We start from the raw sequence: 24,092 nt of genomic DNA on the forward strand, positions 1-24,092 counted from the left end.
GGGACAAGAGTGTGTTTTTGTTCTTTACAGAAAGGCTCTGCTAAATAATTTTATGTTCTTTCGGCCAGTTTGGAATGTCAATTCACATTCTTTTGACTAAAACTGTGTAAAAGTGTTAATCCCACTGGTTGAGAATAAGACCACTACCACAATTTAAAACCAAATTTGAATCAAACTTGTAATGTGCACCCACGAGAGTCTGTTAAAGGATATCAAGAATTTGTTAAGATATAAAATGGGGATAATACACTCATGGATACAGAACCAAGTAAACAGCCATCATTGTCCTCAATTCTGCCTAGGGGTGAAAGGAACCAACCATCAGCTCTCTGACCATCCAAGAGAAAGTGAACACACTCCCTCCTCAGTTTTAACTGGTCAGATACACAGAAAGGGCTTACCCATTGGGCCAGATAGCCCAGAGGTCATTGGAATTCCCACAACACAAACTTTAATGAAATACTGGCCAGGTAGATGGTCTCTGGCCAGGTCCATCTCTACATTTCCAGAAAATGGTCCAAAATCAGAGTTTATAGTGCCTTAGATATTTCCTATCAGGTCCAATCAGGAGCAAGCATATATCCTGACATACCTCCAGCCTGTATCCAGTCAGGGCAAGTGTACATACTGATATATTTCCTGCCTGTGAACCTCCCACCCACATGTGATCAAGGATATGTTGTGCAAATGGATGAAACAAACTTGTTTAGGGGAGTGGAAATATGTGGCTTGTTATCGCCCATAAATAATAGCCTCCAGCATTTCAGAAACTATCTGTCCTTGGGCAAGGATCTTGCAGATCAGAGGCATTTTTGTTTCGTGGATCTTTTAGGCATAGTAATTAAAACTTAAAATGTAACTCTGGCTTTCAAAAAATAACAAATAAAAAAGATTTGAAGAACATTTGAAAAGATATAAAATAGCTATGCTTCACCAGGAACAAATGCTTTTTCTTTAATAGCTCTGAACAAAGTCCTAACCTGTTTCACCTGACATTTTAATTTTTAAAGACCGACAATTGTCCTGAATCCTCCTTCCTTTTACATCACAGTTAAAATTATATGATGAAGTAATTTTGATACTTTCCTCCCTAAATTGTGTCTTACCAGGATCATAGAAGTTGGGATCTCAGGCTGACTGACTTTTAGACCTGCCTAAAGTATTCCTTTCTGTAGCTAGAGTTTTCCTGCCTGGCCCACAGTCAGGACAAATCTCTCTCACTCAGACTCGACCAAGTAAACACAGAGACTTATATTGGTTACAAACTACATGGCTGTGGCAGGCTTCTTGCTAACTGTTCTTACAGCTTAAATTAATCCATTTCCATTAATCTATACCTTGCCACATGGCTCGTGGCTTACCGGCATCTTCACATGCTGTTTGTCATCATGGTGGCTGGCAGTGTCTCTCTGACTCAGCCTTCCACTTCCCAGCTTTATTCTCCTCCTTGTCCCGCCTATACTTCCTGCCTGGCCACTAGCCAATCAGTGATTTATTTATTGACCAATCAGCAACACATGTGACATACAGAGCATCCCACAGCACTTCCCCTTTTCTTTTCTTAAAAAGGAAGGTTTTAACCTTTACACATCTCCAAAGTCAGCTTGGTATATTTGGGAATTTGGGCGTAGCTTCTTTTAATACTTCCTGCTGGAGGGGGGGTGCTGTATCTTATGGGGACACAAAGAATATTTTAGGATTATGGAGTAGTCCATGAGGGTGTATTGTCTGAGCCAGTTGCCTTGAAACCATTCTGGATGTTGGATCATCTGGGCCATGGTGTCATCGGAGACCTTTCAGGGGGTCTTGGCTGGTCAAACCTGATGTATCTTACTCTGGAACAAATCCATAGCTGTAGCTGGAGAATTTTTCTCCAGCTCCCACTGCCAAGTCCCGCCAGTCCCGGAGCCCACTTATAAAATAAACACACAGACTCTAACATTATTTAAACTGCTTGGCCATTAGCTCGGGCCTATCATTGTCTAGCTCTCACTCTTATATTCAGCCCATTTCTATTAATCTTTACTTTGCCACGTGGCTCGTAGCTTACCAGTACTTTACATCTTCCTTGTCTTGGCGGTGGCTCCAGCCGGTCTCCCTTTCCTTCCTCCTTCCTCAATTCTCCTCTCACCTTGTCCCACCTATACTTCCTGCCTGGTCACTGGCCAATCAGTGCTTTATTTACATAGAGCAATATCCACAGCACATAGCCTCTGGCTTTCTGTGGAAACAAAATCAGAGCCTCCTTTCCAAAGCAACATATCCTTACATCCAAATTTTGAAGTCAAGGTACCTTTAAAATATACATTTTGGCATAAATCAACAGCTTTTACAATCAAATGTTTTTCTGCAGTTAAAAATCCCAAAGACAACACAATCCAGATTCTCTGTGTAATACTTATCTTTACGTGGCTTATTTTTTATATTAATTTTACTGTCTCTTTAAAGACTTTATTTTTAAAACTATGTATTTGTTTATATAACTGTATATATCACCTTTTTTGTCTCTTTCAAGCCTACATATATTTTACACACATTGTAAAGCATTTAAAGTCTTGTTTTATCTGAATCTGTCTTATTTTGAATCTATTGTTTTAAACTGCAGCAGCTGTGGCTGCTGGCTCCACCCACCTCAGCTTCCCAACATGGTGGTGGTATACCTCCAGCTCTGGGAGCCATCGTGGGTCTATGCTTTTATCCAAGCAGCGTGTAGCCCAAAAACCTCTTTTTTGTTTTGTACTATCAAAGGCTAAATCCACCACGCAGCTTAATGTGCCACTTCCAGAGGACTCATTCCCGCCATAGTGCAGGTTGAGCGTGCATGCTAGGAACCCACAAGTAGCTCAAACCCACAGCTGCCCCTCATTTGAGAGAGACAATTAGGAACTGTTTTTAGCTCCATTTTAGAATCTTTTTTTCTCAGTTTTTAGGTGGAAACTCTTGCCACCACGTTGGATGCCATTTGTAGCTAGAGTTTTCCTGCCTAGCCCACAGTCAGGACAAATCTCTCTCACTCAGACTCGACCAAGTAAACACAGAGACTTATATTGCTTACAAACTGTATGGCCGTGGCAGGCTTCTTGCTAACTGTTCTTACAGCTTAAATTAATCCATTTCCATTAATCTATACCTTGCCACATGGCTCGTGGCTTACCGGCATCTTCACGTGCTCTTTGTCATCATGGCGGCTGGCAGTGTCTCTCCCACCCAGCTTCCTGTTCTCTCAATTCTCCTCTCTGTTAGTCCTGCCTATACTTCCTGCCTGGCCACTGGCCAATCAGTGATTTATTTATTGACCAATCAGCAACACATTTGACATACAGACCATCCCACAGCACCTTTCCATTTGTGACATAGGTTTGATGATTCCAACACTGTGTCATTGTACATTTCAACTAATCGAAAAATCCATGTTTTTCTTGTCAGCTTTGCCATTCACACTGGGGCCCGTCACCAGTTCCATGAAGTTTTCATCTCTCACTATTTTGGAGCCCTGTGAGCTAAGTCTGTGCTCTCAGAAATTTATCATCAAGCAGACGCCTCTGAACTGGACTAGAAGAAAAGGTAGGCTAGAACACACCAAGCATTTAAGAAATATATCAGTTTATCAGGTTTTTCAAGCCCCTTTCAGCAATGAAGAATGTTAGAAAAGATTTGATGACTGCCCATAGACAATCTCAGACATAGTATTTTGAATATGAGTATCTGTGTATACAGGGCAGTCTTTTAGATATCCAAAATGCAAGTACAATGACTCCTTTAAAAACAGAGAAATGATAACTATATGGAGACATAATCTCCGGTAAGGAAATAAAGCACTTGAAGTATTCTTTTCACAAAATTTGAAGGAAAATGTATGGACTTAGAGCCTATAATATTAAACAAGCTCACCCAATCTCAAACTCCATAAGTGCATGTTCTCCCTCATATGAGGAGCTTAGCTTATAATGTATACATACATATAGGTGAATAAATATGTGTGGGTATAGCATAACATGTAGAAAGGGCAAAAAAAGGATAATATTAGGTGATAAAGAAGAATGAAATACTAGTAAAGCTAATTGTTTTTACTTTTAACTTTGTCATAGTTTTTTTAGGAGATCTTCTGGGGGTGATTAAAACATAAAATTGTAATTGGCAGTGAAAGTGTAAAATGTAAAGCAAAGCTCTATGATTTCAAAATGGCTCTTCTAACTGTATAGAAGTGGACTAAGATATATAGACTTTAGATCTGGGCAGGAGCTTACTTGAGTGGCTACATTAACCTAGCTGTGTGACATTTTTATTTGCAAGTTCTTTACAATGAGGTATTTTTATGGAATTAAAACAGGAATGTTAGCATACATTCATTACTTAAAATAATTTTTTGTAAAAACAGGTATAGATATTTGCAAGTAATTGCTGAGGGTAATATGTAAGAAACTATTTAAAACTGTTTACAAATATCTATAATATTCTAGAACAAAACCAAGAGTTTAGCCATCATTGTTCACAGAACTTTAATAAATGACAAATCCACATAATAGAAGAGATAGTTTCCCCAGTGTCACTTAGCATGTAAAATCCCCTTCCCCATAGAAACATAGCAGATGCAATGGCCTTTTAATTTTATTTCAGGGAAATGGAGAGGATGCTTATGACCTCTTGTGTGGGAACCACATTCTAGAGAGTAGGAAATTGAACTAAAACACAAAACGAAATATTTAGTATTATAAATGTTTCTTACTGAGAATTCTCATTTGTAAGAATAGCTTTGGTGTTCTGTCCAATTCACTTGATATTCACTTCAGGTTGCTTTCATTTCATAGTCTTCAATATCCTATATTAAGAAAATTTGTGACTTAAAATTTGATTCATTTTTTTCTTTTTAAAAAAGATTAATTTCATTTTAATTATGTATATATGTGTATGTCTGTGTGTGGGTATATACACATGGCATGCACATGCCCCAGGGTTCTAGAGAGGGTCTCAGATCTCCTGGAGCTGGAGTTACAGATAGTTGTGAGATGCTAAAATTAGTGCTAGGAATAAAACTTAGGTTCTCTGCCAGAGCAGTACATATTCTTAACCACTGAGAAATCTCTCTAGCCTCCTGAAAATTCTTAACAAATAAAATTATATAAACAGAATAATAGTACAAGATCAGAAAAACCTGTGGATAAAATTACAAATCTATTGGATGAATTTTCAAAAGACTAGGGTGCTATTAAGTAGCTTCTGTGCATAAACATGCTCAGGGATATGATTGTTCATTTGAGAAAACATCAATGTTAATAATATTCAAAGTTATGAGTCTAAATTAAATTATACCTTGTTGTATGTAAAATTTTAGTAGAGGAAGTTGTCCTAGGAAAGGAATCAGCTCAGAACATTCTTTATAATCACTTTAAATAGAAGTAGACCGGTTCAGTAATCAGAAGGGATATGTTGCGTTATGCCTTAACATGGATGAATTTCAACAAGGAATTGTGGTTCAGTTGGACCTACAGGTTATACTATTTTTTATGACATTTCCATATCAGTAAAGTCTACGATTAAAAAATATGATTTTCTTTGCCTGAGTGTGATGGTGGAAATGGGAGTTGTCTTCAAGTGAACTTCAGGCATTTATGTGTGGTTTTAGAAATCTGGTAAAACTGAGTTGTTCAGAATGCTAAGCTCTAAGTTTACTGAAAAACAACCAAAAAAAACCATTTAATTGCACACATGAAATTTGTGCATTTTTAAGCTATTGCTCAATAAAAAATTTAAAGAAAAATAAGAATTCTAGAAAATGCAACATTCTCTTAGAGACACTAGTGATTTGTTTTTCTCAAAGACTTATAGGTACTCAATAGTGTTGTTTGTGGTAATGGTAAAATTTAATGACACTGAGTTGGAAAAATAAAGGTTATTAATGGCCAATAAAAATAAAGAAGGCTTTCTTTTGCAAAATAATGGTGGCTGTTTCCTCATAATCCTTATAATCTAAACCTTTATTGTGCAAATAAAATAATAGAATAGATTAATAGATGAACCTTGAACATCTTGTCAAATAATATTTTATAGCCATAAGAATTTAATTTTTATCATCTTAAGTCTATAAACTAATTTAGAAAGGAATGATATCCTTAAAGTGTCCATTCTCCTCATACAGTAATATGCAAGAAGGCAGCTACAGGAAGTATTTGTGTTTTTGCTGTTGACATTTTATCTGCAATATTTTTGGATTGAATCTACTCAAAAATCAATAATGAATTTCAAAACAAATTCTAGTCCACACCAAAATAGTTGTGTTCAAGAAGGAAATCATGATAGAAGTTCAGATGATGTGGTTGATATGTCCACACATGAACACAAAGTTACTGAACACCTGGAGAAAACAAATAATCCTGAAGAAACTGCAAAACCATCAAGCACCAATATTCCTCAGGCTGAGGAAGTTTCAAACCTCACTCAAGCTTTCCATGTACTGCTAGAGGAAGAAAATTATTTGATTCAATTTGGTGAAGGTACATTAGCAAAATTCTATGCACGTATCACAGAAAACACTGGTGTCAACTTAGAATCATCTTTTGTCAAAGAACAAGGTCTCTATATAACAGTATTTGGCAACCCAGGATCTGTCATAAAAGCTGAGAATGAAATTTTTAAATGGTGTCAAGAACAAGATTTAAGTCTCATTTCCAAACAAGAGCATTGCTTTGTAATAGACCAGACTGGAAAAAATACACTAAACTTGGAACAAGAAGCTAAAATAAATACTCATATCATACGTCCACATAAGCAGAGCAAATGTGTGAATCGTGTTGATGTAAATCAGGCAGAGTTGAAATCTTCAGATGGAAGCCAACCTACATCTGCCAAAAGTAGCAAAGATGATATCCAGACACTAGAAATGGAGAAAATATTTAATTCCCTGACTGCTGAGCCAAACCCTAAAGCAAGTGGCAACATTTTCAAAGAAAAAAAGGGACATGTCCCCTTTCCACTGTCTAATGCCAATGAGACAGATACAGATATTAATAGAAGACAACTACATGTGGATCAGACCGATTGTTGTGAAAATGAGATGACTGAGAAGACAATCCCTGTAACTGAGGATGTGATTATGAACTTTCAAGGCAGTTGTACCATAGGTCTCAAAAGAAGTTTTCTGGAAGAGATCCTAGAAACAGCTGGAGGTTCAACAGAACACTCACCCTCAGAAAGCATGTTCAATTATATGACACACTATAGTGAGCCTGACAGTTCAGGGGAGGTAGTTAATGAAATCGATTGCAATGATAATGATAATGTTGTTTCTTCCATCTCTGCCCCTTCTTGGCTACACAGGTTTATTATTGGTAAGAAAGGTGAGAATATAGCTGAGATAACAAATAGTGTGCCAAAAGTTCATATACACTTTACAGCTGAAGGCAAAATTATGTTGAAAGGGCCAATAGATGATGTAAATTATGCTCAAGAAAAATTTGACATCATTGTCAACGACCTACTTAATAGAATGGAATGTACTGAGATCAACGGTGACAGTAAGTTTTACAAGTACCTGATGGGGAATAATGGGGAAGTCCTAAATAGAATTACAGAGAAGAACCAAGTCTCTATCTCAGTGTTTCCTGAAAATGAAACAAATCACTCAATCCGAATTGAGGGAGAATCTCTGGGTGTCCACCAGGCAAAAAGAGAACTCCTTGAGCTGGCTAATAATTTGCAAGAGGAGCACAGCCAAGACATAATCATCAAACACCAATTTCACCATATACTTATTGGGCAAAAAGGTGAAAGGGTCCGTGAAATCTGTAAGAAATTTCCTGATGTTATCCTCAATTTTCCACACCCTGCAGAGAAAAGTGATGTTGTCCAACTGATAGGGCCAAAACATGAGTCAGAAAAATGTGCACAGTATTTGGAGAATATGTTGACAGATATTAAAGAAAATAACTTTTCTGTAAGTATTCCAGTCATAAAAAGGCTTCACAAAAGGATAGTTGGAAAAGGAGGTTCAAACATAAAAAAAATCTCTGAAGCAACCAACACCGAGATTAGTTTTCCACCAGAAAACTGCGACTCAGAAGAGTTTATCATTACTGGATATCCAGAAAATTGTGAAATTGCACGTAACTGGATTCTTTCAATTCAGCAAGAGATAGTTGATACTGCAGAGGAGGAGATTTCCATTCCTCCTAATCTATACAAATATCTGACTCATCCCAAAGAATGTTTGATAAATTCAATCATAGAAGAATGTGGGAAGGTTTATCTGCATTTCCCAAAAAACAAGTCAGGCTTGCATAAAGTCATTATCATGGGCTCTGTTGAAAGTGTTGAAAAGACCAAAACAAAGCTTCTGAAACTTGCAGAAGACGAGCAAGCCAAGAGTTACTCTGGGACTGTCCATGTCAAATCACAATATCATCAATTCCTTGTGAATAAAAATGGGGGCAATATTTCCAAAATCTGTGAGGAGACTGGAACATGTGTCATTTTACCTAACCTTAAGAACAAGGATCAAGAATCCATAACTATTACAGGGACTGAAGAGGCTGTTAAAGAAGTGCAAAAACGACTAGAGGTTTTAGTTAAAGACTTAGAGAATGAGGTGGAGGATTACCTAATAATAAACAGGAAATTTCACCATTATTTTGTCATGCGGAGGGGCCAGCTTTTAAGAGAAATGGCAGAGGAGTATGGCGGTGTGGTTATTACATTCTCTTATGCAGGGAAACAGAGTACAAGAGTCACAATGAGAGGGGCAAAAGCTTGTGTTGAGGCAGCAAAAAAACACATTCAGGATATTTTTGAGCCTTTGGGCTCCCATGTTACAACACGGTATGTTATTCCCCAAAAGTTCCAACCTTTTCTCATGGGACCAATATGTTCACGAATTCAACAAATTGCTAGGGATTATAAAGTTCAAATCAAATTCCCAGACATAGAAAAGCCCAGCATAAGTATGGATCTAGGTGTGCAGGAAAAGGGAAAAGAAAAGTGGAGAAAGACCCCTAAAGATCTTGCTTCTAATTCCATAAGGAAAAGTGACACCATATTTATCTCAGGCCAAGTGGAAAATTGCAAGGCAGCTACTGAAGCTCTTGCATCTTTAATTCCTGTCACTGCTGAAGTCCATGTGCCCTTTAACCTACATCCTTATATCATTGGGCACAAAGGAAGTGGCTTACGTAAGCTAGTAAAGGAATTTGAAGTTCATATCCAGATATTACAACCTGGAAGAAATTCCGATATCATATCTATTATGGGTCTTGCAGCAAATGTAGAACAAGCCAAGACGAAATTACAAAAGCGAGTCAAGGCTTTACAAATGGAAATAGAAGATCGGACACTAAGAAATTTTAAGCTAATACTCAATCTAGATCCCAAATGTCATGCCAAGATCACTGGTCATAAGGGCTTACTAATTGCTCAGATTTGCACAGAACATGATGTTACTGTCCGTTTTCCAAAGAAAGGAAGCCATGAGATGCAAGACCAAGTCACTATTACGGGCTATAAAGAGAACACTCTAGCTGCTCGAGATGCAATCATGAGAGTGTTGCATAAGATCGAAAAAACAGTGTCTAAGGAAATCCCACTAAACTACCAGGTTCGTGGAAATATTATTGGATTCCGTGGAAAAACCATCCATAAAATCATGGATCAATACCAAGTAGATATACGTGTACCTCCAAAAGGGTCCTATAACCCTAATATCACCTTGACTGGGCTTCCTGATAATGTACAGAAAGCGATTGAACATATCCTCAATCTTGAGAAGTACTATCTGTCAGCTGACATAAGCCATGGATCTCAGCAGGAGCATAATAAGAGTGTCTCCCTTTGCAATATAGCCATGACACCATCCAAGAGTTGTGTGAGAAAATATGTTCCCTGTTATGCTAAAACTACCACAAAGCTCCCAGATGTAGATAATTGTGAACACTTTCCAAGATTAAAACAACGAATGTCTTCTAAGACTCACACTTCAAAACTGTAACAATGACGATCAAAACAATAAAGTGTTCCAATCTGCTTACCTGAAAATGCTGTTAAATTTTTTAATTTAATTTTTTCTTGAAAATCCCATGTGTGAATACTGTAAATATATCACTTGTCTATCCACTTTGCTCCCTACTACTCTACCCATGCTTCCTTAATGTCTCTCAAACTCATGACCTTTTCTTTATTACTGTTACACACACACACACACACACACACACACACACACACACACACACACACACACTATCAAGCCCATTTAGGGCTTCTAGACATAGACATAATTCTCACACATTTGTTATCCATGAGTGAATGCTTAGATCTTTAAAAACATTTGAGTGAAGGGGAGATATTTAGTCTTGCATGACACTTATAATTACTCGAGGCTTGTTCTTTACATTTTTATGTTACTCATACCTACCAGTTTTTAAATATATTCAATTAAATTGTTAGAGATATACCACATGCCCATTAAATTTCAGGGTCTGTTCAGGACATCACTATTCATTTAACTTTCATTAAGAGAACTCATCAAGTATAGCAAGGAACCTATATTGTTTCATTAACACAAGTCATAATCCCCTTTGCTTCATAAATACACTGATTGAGCTCTTTTCACTTCTTTCTTCATGTGTTATATGCATTGCTTATAATTCTTTGGGTAGAGGGCAAATGGTTTTGTTGTTTTGTTTTGTGAGTTTCTCATTGTTCTAAGAACAGAAAGGAGAACTGTGGTCAGTATGCAAACATATTTAGAGTGGTGTTATAGTTCCCCCACATGAAAAATATCTCAATGGTGAGATTCTCCAATATAATGAATGCTAAGACATGTTGACTTATCATGTATAATTTTGTTTTCTCCTACCAATTGAGGGCTTCAGACTTCTATAGGATTTTTATTCTCCAGACACACCCTTCAGAAATCTTCCTTGGAGAAAAATGTCAAACCTAAGAAAAAACTGTTTTCATCTTCCTTCCAGTGGTTCTCCTAGGTCTGGTAAATTTTAAAGTAATGGTGCCATGTGCTGTTTTAGTGCTGAGTTTCAGTGACAATCACTAACCTCTTACTTCCATAAATAATGTTTGTCTTTTTTTGAATTCTCCTATCCCCAGTGTTTTCCTTATTTGAATTTAGCTAGAAGCCAAGATAGTTTTCCCAGGAATGTCTTCAACTCACTGACTGGTCAATGTGATGCATAAATACCAGATCCCAGAACAACATCTCTGGACCACCCCAAAGCTAGAGCTCATCCTAAGCTCGACTATGATTGCCATGACTCCATCAAGGCTAAACTGCATATGTATCATGGAGCTTTGTTTGTTCTCACACAATTTATCTCAGGGTCATTTCTAGTAAATTTCCTGAATTCAAATCCTCTGTTTCCCAGTATGATGGAACTGTGGTTACTATGAGAACTGTATGAAGCTCTTTAAAGTATTTGGGGATTTGGTAATGAAGATAAAGTAAAAGGAGATCATTTCTATCAAGGATTATGACTAGATCACAAAGAATAAATTATTTTTTCTAAGTTACTAATCTTCCATATAATTGTATATTGCCTTTCCAAAACTGTATAAACTACTGTGTGTTTTCTGTTTTTTTTTTTCCTTCTTGTTTTCTTCTAACAATTCAAATTAGAGGGTTTTCCTTTTAATGTTAAAATTTTGACATCCTCTCTTACCTCTTCATATCAGGCTATCGCTATCATTATAAAAGAAGGTATGGGTAGCTATTTGGGAAGGAATAATGTTTAGGTTATGATAATGTGTATTTTCAATTGAGATAAGTACTGGCACATTTTCTTTGCATTCACAAAGAATATAAGAATTCCTGAAAATTCAAATCTTTATTCATAACTATTGCTATTAGTTTGGTCTAACAGATAGTATTTTATAGCGGCACTGAATGATACTACTGGTGTTAATGATTATAGACTCTTAATGATTATAGACACATACTTTGGCATTTGCACATAATCTAGGGAAGTTAGTCATTATTTTAACAGTCAATCTGACATCTGTTTATCCGTTTTTAAAAATGGCTACTACTAACATAGAAAACATTTCATTATACTTTTATGGGTCTCATCCTGAATACCAACCCTTGCATACCAGAATCAGTAGACAGTAATTTAGATTCTGCCACTGTAATACCAAAATGAGTTAAATGTGCTTTACTTCGATGTTAGCTAAGTAGCTTTTGACTCCATATTCAATATCTGTTGTGGGCACAGAGGTCTTACAGAGAAGCAATAAGAGTACCAGGAATGTTAATGACTCAGGGTTGTCTTCTCAATGGAGGAAATGCAAATCACATAGCTGCACCCAGAAAGCTGACAGTGGATTTTATTAACAACCTGGTGACCTTTTTGTTATCTGTGGAGGGAGACCTCACCCACCATTTTCTATAGAGGCAGACCTCACCCAAATTCCCCAGAATGATCATTCCAGACTCTTCCCTCCTTAAACCATTACTCATCTTTAGGGGAGATGTCACATGTACTTTATGGCCTACTGACCTTTGTGATATAAGTCAGAGACCACATTAGATTCTAGGCCTTTTAGCTTATAGAACCCACCCTCATAGTCACATGTACTTTGTAAAGAGTCTCTATGTAGTCACACCATAAGCTTTATTGTGCATCTGTGTGGTGGTATTTTAATAAATAAAGTTGCCTGGGGTCAGAGCTATTAGAGGCATAGCAAGTGCGTGGCAGTGGTGGTGTACGCCTTTAAGGACCTGGAGGGCGGTACATACAGGCAGTGACGAGGCAGTCACATGATTGGATTTACAACCAATCAGAAGCCAGAACAGAGAGACTATAGAGACAGACACACAGGAAGGAGGGCTCCTCTTTCGGAGAGCTCTCTTGGCTGAGGAGGATCCCTGAATCAGAAAGGGTGAGGCTCTTGGCTCTGACCTCTTGGCTTTCTTCTCTGAATCGGCTCTGTGTTTTTTGTCTAATAAAACCGTTGGCTACATCTACACTGAATTACATCTACACATCTGGAATTGGACTGATTGGGCTGATTGTTTCCTGGAAACATTTACACAATTGTACTGTGTTTTAAATATGCTGACAATGAGCCACCTGATATTAGACTCTTCAAAATCTGATCCAGGTTGATGAAGTCAATCTGCACCAGGTTTTCATTCTTATCTCTTCTTGCAGTTGGATACCTTGTATGACACCTGCAGGGAACCCATCATATATCAAGTTGTTTCAAGCAATGTTTGTCAATGAATTCATTAACGTGAATATAATGTGAATAAATGTAATGTAATGTTATATAGATAACTTTATAAAGATAACAATAGCATAACAAAAACATTATGGATATGAAGAAAAGTTAAAAAATAAACCTCCTATTATACACATTCCAAAAGTAAATTAAACTTCAAAGATAAAATATATCTGAAATAGATTATATCCCCAAAATAAAATTGCTTAGCTTTGTCAGTTAAGTCTATTATCTGCTGCAAAGAGGCTTCTGATGGCTTCCATAAATAGGTATAACAAATGAAAATCTGTTTATAGATCAAGTCTCTATGAGAGAATGTTAGTCAACTGGTAAGACTCTGGCCCACCGAATAACTGAGGAAACCTCCATATCATGAGTGTAAGTGGAAGCACACCAGGCCTAGGGCTTGTCTCAGTCACTTTACCATAAAGTCTTGAAAGGGATCCACAGGCCTCCACAGTCCTCTACCTATAGTTGCCCAGCTCAAAATCCCCAGTTTGAAGTCCAAATTCACCTGCTCAGTGAGAAGAGGGAATGTAACATATAGCTATCTCTCTATCCCAGAGGAAAAGTAGGGAGATTTTATACAGCCACATAAGCACATCCAGGGATTTCATCTCCTAGAAGAACTGTAAGAAACAAAAGCAAATGCAGTGTTACCACAAAAACAAATAAACAAACAAACAAAAACCTTGCAAGTTCCTTATTAGACAAGGAAGCTGAAGCAAATTACTCTTCAGAATGAACTTCATTAGAAGAGAAAGCCTTGGATTCATCGGGGTGGGAGTAGGGTATGGTCAGACTTTGAAGTGGGAGAGCAATTAGGAGAGATTGGGTGTCATCACAGTGGAAGAGAAGAAAGGAAGGAGGAAGGGGAGGGAGAGGGAGAAAGAGAGAGAGAGAAAGCCTTTCCTTCAAAATATGGAAAGGCATTTCATTAGGAAAGATAGTGGAAAGTGGGAGAAAAGGAAAAACAGAAACCATGTGCAGCGTGATGAGATTGGGGTGGAGATAAAGGAGAATACCTTCAGAGAATCATATAGATAACTGGAATTCTTTTTTTTTTTTTTTTTTTTTTTGGTTTTTCGAGACAGGGTTTCTCTGTGCCTTTCCTGGAATTCACTTGGTAGCCCAGGCTGGCCTCGAACTCACAGAGATCCGCCTGGCTCTGCCTCCCGAGTGCTGGGATTAAAGGCATGCGCCACCACCACCCAGCCAGATAACTGGAATTTTTAACTTTTATTGATTTTTTTTTTCTGGGACAGTAAGCATGACATAGCCAAGTAATTAGTAGGGTCATAAACTTATCTTGCAGTTGCAAGAGGTGACTGGGCTTGCTATAACTTCTTCCCTTCTTCCCACCACATTGGGATCTGTGCGCTCTAATCTTCACAGCCAAGGCTGTTCATTGCAGGGATCAGTGGTGCGAAAGGGCTTTGTTTCAAGAAACAACGGCAGATAGTCTATAAGCAGAAATGAACAAGTTTCTATTTCCCACTGGCAGAGGCGTATGACACATAAAATCACTGATGTAAATTAAATGGAAGCCAGAATTCTAAGTAGCCACGCAATGTGGGAAAAAATCCCCACCAATATGCCAGCAGCTTATGAAGCAGTCTCGCTCTTCTCTCTCCCTAACCTGCTCTAGCCACAACTACAGGTCTTCATATTCCTCCTTGGCACTGTGTTCACACTGAATCTCCCAGCTTTCACAGTTTCTACCCATGGGGCTTCAACCTAATAATCAAGTTCTAGGAACCAAGGGGACCAGGCATGTGCAAACCATACAAACTCACAGCAATGAGAGTGTTTAAAATCAAAATGCATAGAAATGATGAGGCAAATGTCCATTAGAGAATAATGTAGTGACAGGATTAAAGAAAGAGAAGCTTCAAAGTGTGATGGAGGATCAAGAACTGTAAGAGGGGTCAAGGACACCATAAGAAAACCCACAGAATCAACTATCTTGGGCTCATAGGAGCTCACAGAGACCAAACCAACAACCAGGGAGCCTGCTTGAGACTGACCTAGGCCCTCTGTCTACATGTTATAGTTATACAGCTTGGTCTTCTTGTGGGACTCCTAACAGTGGGAGCAGGGGATGTCTCTGACTCTTTTGCTGACTTTTGGGTCCCCACCGCTCATACTGGGTTGTTTTGTCCGGCCTTAAAAAGAGGGAATGTGACTAGTCTTACTACAACTTGTTATGCCATGTTTGGTTAATATCCATGAGAGGCCTGAAGTTTTCTAAAGAGAAACGGAGGAGGGGGAGATAAGGGGAAGGTGAGGTTAAAGGAGGGAGGGGAAACTGTAATTTGATGTAAAAAATAATAAAAAAATATAAACAAAAAAGAAGCAAGCACAGTATTCTTAGTGGTGCCAGGGGAGGTCTCAATTGCAATGAAATCTGCCTTTGTTCCAAGTGTAGAGGGGAATGTCAGGATGTTTAAAAAAAAACACTATACAGAAGGTATTAATCTGAAAGCCTACAGCCAATTTGAATCCAACCTTTACTATTTATTACTATAGCCCTTGGGAAAACCATCATTGCTCTTTTGAATTTCATTTTACCCATCTGTGAAATAGAAATAATAGTTCAAATAAGGTTATTGGGATTTAAATGTCGGCCATCCAAAGGACTGCATGAAGGAAAGTGTTATTGTAACATTTGGGAGAATAGAAACTCATGCTTATAATTAAGTGAATCTTTAAAAAAAAAAGAAGAGGAAAAGGAAAGTTTCTTTTTTCCAAAGTATTATATGACTCAGGAATCTAGAGGGGGAAAAAACAAACAAACTCAAGTGTGAAAGAGAAAAGAGAGAGAGAGAGAAAGAAAGAAAGAGATAAACTTTCTGGTCCTCTACAGAACTTTTTGACATTTTCATGCAGTAGCTATTTGATGGCCTGGCTTCTAACTCTCATGCATATGGGAGTTAAAGGAGTAGATACAAAGTATCTGTGGCTTCAGCTTATCTGGGAGTGAAGGTCTGACTTGGCATTGGCATATCCAGGAGAGTATATGTAACTTGCCTTCACCATATGGAGATGTGTACATATGACTTAATATTGGCATATACAGGAGTACAAGTGTGGCTGGGCACAGCATACCCAGGAGAGTACCTGTAACTTAAAATCAGCATTTCCAAGAATGCACATCTGACTTGGCAGTGGCTTATCCAGGTGTGTACATCTGACTAGGCATGAGAGTATCCAAGAGTATGCTTGTGACTTAAAATTGGCAAATCCAGGAATATAGTCTGATTTGGCATCAGCAGCCTGAACAGCAACTTTCTCCTTTCTGAGCTTTCACACAAGCACACGAAGTAATTACTTCAGGTCTACCTAGAAGGAACTTTTCTATACTGAATTGAATACCCTAATTTTTAGAGTTTCAGCCACATGACTGAATTTCAGTTCCTATTAGTTCTGGACATTGGAGGTGCTGTGCAAATGCAAATCTTTCTAGACCACAGAAGAAAGGGGTGAGTTTAAAAGAGCTTCAAAATGTATCTCTCATTTTCTTCCCAGAATATTTTTAATGCAGCCTTCTTGTATTTACTTTACAGCCAGGCTTTTTATTTGGGTCATCAGACTAACAATACTAGCCAGCAACTTCATCTATGCAAGGTAGTTACAATCTATGTTGAGGTGCAACTTTTCAGTGATGTGGCTGATTTCAACTTACTTCTATAAGTAATTACTTACCTATTCTCTATAAGTAATCCGGGTAAACTAATTGATTCATCAAGGTGGTCTTTGGTGGAAGTGCTTCTTGGTTTTCATCAACTTGACAAAAACTTAGATTTATCTGGGAAAAGAAGCTCTTAACTAAGAGATGCCTCCATAAGATTGGCCTGCAGGCATATCTGTGGAATATTGTCATGATTAATCATTTAAGTGGGAAGGCCCAGTCTACTGTAGGAGGTACCACCCCTGAGATGCTGGTCCTAGGTTGTATAAGAAAGCGGACTGCGCAAGCTATGAGGAGTAAGCCAGTAAGGAGTATTCCTCCATGGATTTTAGTTCAGTTCCTGCCTCCAAGTTCCTGCCTTGACTTCACTTCATGATGTACTACAATCCTTATGCCAAATAAACACTTTCCTCTCCAAATTCCTTTTGGTCATGATGTTTTATTTTGTTTTGTTTTTGTTTTGTTCCACAGCAATAGAAATCTTAACAAATACTAACAAATACAGTGGAATCATATTTCGTTCTGTCTTTATAACCCTATCTATGGTTAATATATATGTTTATTTTCCAGGTAAAGATCACTCAAGATTGGCTCTTGTCTTTTATATCATTATTGATAAAAACTTCCTTTTTGAAAAAAAGAAAAGGGAAAGTGCTGGGGATGTCTTTCTTTATGCTGTGAATGTGTTGCTCTGATTGATTGATAAATGAAATGCTGATTGGCCAGTAGCCAGGCAGGAAATATAGTATAGGCAGGATAAGCAGAGAGGAGAAGACTGGGAAGTAGAAGGCTGAGTCAGGAGATGCTGCCAGATGCTGCCACCATGAGAAGCAAGATGTAAAGTACTGGTAAGCCACAAGCCATGTGGCAACTTATAGATGAATAGAAATGGGTTAATTTAAGATGTAAGAACTAGATAGCAAGAAGCCTGCCACAGCCATACAGTTTATAAGTAATATAAGTCTCTGTGTGTTTACTTGGGTCTGAGCTGCTGCAGGTGCCAGGTGGACACAGAAAAACTCCAGCTACATATAAAACTAGTTTTTTTTCTAAACCAAATTTCATTCTTGGTCTTGTTTACCTATTTTCTTTAGGATACTTAACAGTAGTATATATTGAGGTAAATATGTCTCTGCATATATGTTTCTAGATAGATAGATACACAGATAGATAAATAAATACATAGATTTTGTTGATCTACACTCATTGCTATATCTTTCAAAAGAATTCCAATATGACTCCAAGTATAATATAGAATATAAGATTTTATTTTAGATCAGGAAGTACACATTCATGAATTGAAAGTACAGAGGGACCATTGCTTAACAGAACACTCTGAAGGAGTAAAGTCAATAATTGCCAAGGAAGTCATAGTAAATGGTCAAATATACCAGTGTCACAGAGCAAATGTCCTGGGGGTTAGAGTGTAAATATGCTGCCATGAATAAAAGTGTTATAAATAGACATGTGTACTTTCCATTTGGCTATCAGATTATTGAAACAATGATCACCATACAATTGGAATGTCCCTAGGAATCTCATCCTGGGAAATTAAAGAGTTTGAAGCCTGGTTCCATTTAGGGCATGAACTTTTCACAGAAATAGTGCTTTCATATCATATAGTTGTGACAACTTATCAGATGACTTTTCAGGAAAATCTGGAGCCTAGACAATAATGATAGCAGGACCACTCCTTGACCAGGAATGCTAAGTTACCCATGCCTCTGTTCTCTATTTAAACATAAACCTCATATCAGGTCCTGGGAGACGGACATGAGGGGCTCAATGTACTTTTCCCCTCTTCCCAATGAGACCACAATGAATAAATATTCTTCTCATTCTCATTACTTTGTCTCTATTATTGGTTTATTGACAAGGTGTGGCTCCAGGACCCAGGCTTTGATCCTAACAATTCTGGCATCTAGAATGGACAATGGTTAAATAAACAATTGTGCTGAGATACATTTTAGATTCAGACTGTTTCTAAAGTGTCTAGAGCAGATAGGTTTTCCTGAGCCTTTCCAGCTGATTGACAATTCCATTGGGTTTACTTGCTTTAAAATATATTTTTATTAATTTATTGAGAAGGCAACATATTTTGATTATATTTGTCTCCATTTCTCCCTCTAACACCACCAACTCTGTATCTTCTATCTTCTTATCCTAAGTTTTTAGTAACTTCTAAATTCCAATTTGTGCTGCCCATATACTGTCTGTATAAGGACATCTACTAGAGAGTGGTAGGCCTTTCTATTTCAGGAACCAAGCAGCTCCTCAGTAAGGGGCAGGGCCTCAGGAACTCCTTCCAACTCCTTGCTAGAATGTTGACTGGTTGATCTCGTGCAGGTCTTGTACAGGCAACTACAGATGCTGTGTATTCATGAGTACAGCAGTATTATCATGTCCAGTACACTGTTTCACTCTAATGCTCCCATACCTCTGACTCTAAATCTTTCATACTCTTTGCTGAACTGTGGGGGTTGGGTATTGGTGGAGTGGTCAGTCACAAATGTATTGAATTTTAGAGAAGGGACAATGGCATACCCTTGTTCTTCACCAAAAAAACACCTCTAATTAGATCTAATTTTATAAAGTTTGCATAGTTGTCTATTAATATCCTCTCAGAAAGTTAAGAATCTCATGTATACCCAGGGCCAGAGATACCACATATATCTTGTTCTTTTACCAGTAATCTGAGTACTGCATCTCCAGTTCCTGTCTTTACAAACTATTGATTATGAGAGATGGTCTATCTCCAATTGACCTTCAGGCATGTTAATATCAAGCTAGGTATCTAAAAATTGAAATACATATGCTGGATTTTATTAGGTAATATTACTGTTCTCAAAACCAATTGGAACATAATAAATTGATAAATATTTCCATTGAGTATTTTAAAATCTCAAGAGTTTTTTTTTCTCAGTGCATTGAAAGCACATATATTTAACTTCCATAGTATCTGCATGGTATTTTTTTGTAGATTTCACTTTAATTATTTCAGTCATATTTATTTTTCTGGGGCAAAGGAATGAATGAATCCCTGGTGCCAGTGAGAGGAAGAACTTGTCTTCTAGGAAGATATTCATGAGTAGTGGCAAATGGTCAGACTAGTTTGAAGTAGACACTGGAGCTAAAACAATGATGGACCAATGATAGATAAGATTGTACCTTGAGCAAAACTGCTTTGTTATACATACTTATTGCTCTCAATTTAAATCTGAACCTCAAGTTAGTACACTGCAGATGGACTTGGAGATCACTGAATCTCTTAATTTGTACGTCTTCCCTATGTGGCTTCAATGACTAAACCTTTCTCTTCTTTTCATTATTACTTGTCTCTTTAATGGGATTGATAGCAGAATATAGATAATTATGGTAAAATACACCCAAATGTTATTTTGAGCTTTATTTGCGAAGATCAATAAGTGAATATTTGTTCTTTGTTGTTATTGTCATAAAATGAACAAGATACTCAGAAAGGTGCAATTTATTTGATTCAGCTCATGTATTGCATGCAGTTCCATTCTCTTCTCACTTGCCATACAGCAGATCATATCAAAGGATCTATTTAAGAAGGCAATGATCTGTTAATGTATAACTTGGAAGAAATTCATGAGATCTAATCTCTATATTGTCATATGGAAACATTAGGAAGAAAAGACAAAAACAAATTAATGACAGTTGGTTTGGGGGCCTCCACTTTTAATCATTTTTCATCACTTGTGAGGCTAAAGAGGAGATCTACTGTGCATTCAGGTGCATCTTGTACTAAATAGTGATTTCTAGACCAGCATGGACTATATGTGAAGCCTCGAATCAATCAATAAAGACATCATCTTGTCTAAAACAGCCTGCATGGTTTTATTAAAACTCTGACATAAGGTGCTTGTTGTCTCTGAAATTTGTACGTCACCTAGTCTGGCCTGGACCTCACAGTCCTCCTTTCTCAGCATTAAAAAAAATGCTTGGATTATAGGCCTGAACCACAACATGTGGCTGTCCAAGAATATTTTTAACCTAATATTTTAACCTAAAATATATAAAGAGAAACATAAATGTAATCAGTGCCTTATTCAACCATCATCAGAGAATCTATCTCTCTTATGTAGCAAATGGGAACAGAGATCCACAGCTAGACATTGCACTGGGGGGAAGAGAGAAAAAGAGAAGGGAGGGAGGGAAGAAGGGAGGGAGAGGGGAGAGGTGTCAGAATACATAACTCTAATTGGAATGTCTTCATCAAATCCTTCCCCTCAAAGCCCAGGGACCCGGAGGAAGAGAAGGTTGAAGAAGTGTGGGAGCCAAAGTGGATGGAGAACAGCAGGAGAACAAAGACCTTAAAATAAAATTTAGCAAAGCCCATATGAACTTACAGAACCTGCGCTGGCATCCACAGTGCCTGCATGGTCTACACCAGGTTGTTTATGTATATATAGTATAGCTTTCAGTTTAGTGTTTTTTGGGACTCATAAGTATGCAAACAAATAAGTCTCTAATTCTTGTGCTTTCTCCAGGGGTTCTTTTCCTTCTGTTGGTTTGCCTTTTCCAGCTTCGATCTGATAGTTTTTGTTTAGTCTTAATATATTTTATTTTGTTAAAATATTGGTCCTAGATTTTTGCAATAAATAAAATTTATTGAAGTAAAAAAATAACCTTTCTAAATGATAAAATATTCAGTGAATTTAACACAGAGAATTGGAACTAAGATATCTCAATTACCTCACCTTAAATTATTATTTTAGTTTTTATTTCTGGTTATACTGCTATAAATGTCAGTATGCTATGTGTAGCATTGTTCTACTACTACCATTTAGTAAATTTTTTTAACTAAAAACTTATTTCAAATGAGTGAAATAGTCTCATTTTCTATTAAGAATATTACAAAAATATTCTTCCCTCAGTAACAAATATTAGCTTGTTACTATTTATTGTGTGTTATCCAAATTCAAATTATATGTGATGTTTTGTTATATATACATTGTTTAATGTTAAAATCAAAATAAGACTATTCCTTATCAATCCTTACTCATCCCATCAAGCTCAAAAATGATTTCTTCTGATATTATGCAATGTGTAGTAAAACTATCGAAAGTCAACATTCTTTGACTTTGAGCACCAGGACTTATTTCATAATCTAACTGTAACTTGCTACCTCCTAATCAACTTGGTAATCAATATCTACTGTCCACTTCTATGAGAGGAACTTTCTTCAGATTCCACATAGGAGATTGTGAAATATTTGTTTTTCAATTACTTACCACAATATCTTCCAAGTATATACATTTCTTATAAATGGCTAAATAATTTTTCATTGTGTATACACATTACATTATTTTTTATCCATTCTTCAACTGATTGACACATAGATTGTTTCCATTTCTTAGGTATTAGCAATAGCTTTGGATTAAATGAGGGGATGCAGATGTCTCTCCAACATATAGATTTTTTGGGGGGGAGGTCTACAAGCAATAATGAAATTGCTGGATTTCATTATAGGTTGATAATTTTTTTAAATTCTTTTTTTCTCATAATAATGTACCATATTACCTTCTACCAATAGTATACAAGGATTCTGTTTTTCTCAAATTTTCATCATCCTTTGGGAATCAGCCATTCTAAGTTGAAAAAGGCAAAATCTGATTTTGATATGATTTGCATTTTTCTGATGTTTGGTAGTATTGAGCATTTTAAAACAAATCTGTTGGTCATCCATATACCTGCTTTTGAAATATATCTACTTCTGTCTGTTGTCTCTTTGCTAAATTCAATTTGTTTTTATGTTATTATGTGCAGCTGGAGTCTTTTCTCTGTCCTGCTTGGTCCCATAGTAGCTTATAAAATAATCACTCAGAGGCTTAACATTAATTACAAACTGTTTGGCCTATGGCTCAGACTTATTACTAGCTAGCTCTACCTCTTAAATTAACCCATTTCTATTAATCTATGTATCACCATGTGGATAGTTGCTTACAGGTACTTCCACATCTTGCTTCTTGGGCGGCTCACTGGCTGCTCTCCGACCCGCCCTCTTCTCCCTGTATCTCTCCTTGGATTTTCTGCCTGGCTATATCCTGCCTTGCTATAGGCCAAAGTAGCTTCTTTATTAACCAATGGTAATAAAATATATTCGTAGCATACAGAAATACATCCCACAGCAATTATGTTCTTCATTTCTTTATATTTGGTGGGTATTTGTTTTGCTTTCACATGTATAGAGTTTGCAAATATTTTCTCCAATTCTTTTTTTAAAATTTTTGTTTTCAGTTTTTTTTTTATTTTTTCTCTCCCTGTTTATTGTTCTTTCACCCTATACATGCTGACCACAACTTCCCCTCCCATCCATCCTCCAAGTCTCTGCAACTTTCCCTCTCTCCTAGATTCACTGCTCCTCCATTTCCCTCTAGAAAAGATCAGGCCTCCCAGGGATAGCAACCAAACAGCATAAGATATAACAAGACAAGGCACAAACTCTCATATCAATGCTGAATGAGGAAACCCAGTAGAGGAAAAGTGTCCTAAGAGTCAGAGACATTCCCATTCCCACTGTTGCCGCTCGGTGGTGGCGCACGCCTTTAATCCCAGCACTAGGCAGGCAGAGCCAGGCGGATCTCTGTGAGTTTGAGGCCAGCCTGGGCTACCAAGTGAGTTCCAGGAAAGGCGCAAAGCTACACAGAGAAACCCTGTCTCGAAAAAACAAACAAACAAACAAAACAAACAAACAAACAAACAAACAAAAAACCCATTCCCACTGTTAAGTGTCCAACAAAAATCTCAAGCTAAACAACTACAACATATATGCAGAGGACTTAGTGCAGACCCATATAGGTTTTGTGATTGCAGCTTCAGTCTCTTTGAACCCCTCTGAGCTGTTTTCTTGATTTTGTGGGTCATGTTCTCCTGGTGTGTTTGACTCCATGGGCTCCTACAATTCTTCCCCCTCCCTTTTGAAGGGCTCCTGAGCTCCACCTAATTTTTGTCGTGGGTCTGTGTCTGCTCCCATTAACTGCTAGAGGAAGCCTCTCTGATGATTACTGGACAAGGCAATGATTTATGAGTATTGCGGAACATCATTAGGAATCATTTAATTGACTTTTTCGGCAGTCATGTTTGGTTTTACCCTAGGTCTCTGAGCCATCCAGCTTCTGGATCCTCACCATCCAGGCAGTGTAGGGCATGGGCTCTC

The 24,092-nt window shown here is 37.4% G+C and overlaps 1 protein-coding gene across 1 annotated transcript in view; it reads left to right on the forward strand.

The window, feature by feature from the left end:
* LOC131898783 (vigilin-like) overlaps positions 1 to 10,020 on the forward strand; it is a 32,467-nt gene extending 22,447 nt beyond the window's left edge. Inside the window, exons 2-3 of the mRNA XM_059249975.1 lie at positions 3,427 to 3,564; positions 6,137 to 10,020. Of these exons, the coding sequence (XP_059105958.1) occupies positions 6,233 to 9,973 (3,741 nt within the window). The 5' untranslated portion in view covers positions 3,427 to 3,564; positions 6,137 to 6,232 and the 3' untranslated portion in view covers positions 9,974 to 10,020. The remainder of the gene's footprint in view (positions 1 to 3,426; positions 3,565 to 6,136) is intronic.
* Positions 10,021 to 24,092: the final 14,072 nt, after the last annotated feature.

The sequence above is a fragment of the Peromyscus eremicus genome, chromosome X (genome assembly GCF_949786415.1).
Source record: "Peromyscus eremicus chromosome X, PerEre_H2_v1, whole genome shotgun sequence".
Classification (NCBI taxonomy): domain Eukaryota; kingdom Metazoa; phylum Chordata; class Mammalia; order Rodentia; family Cricetidae; genus Peromyscus; species Peromyscus eremicus.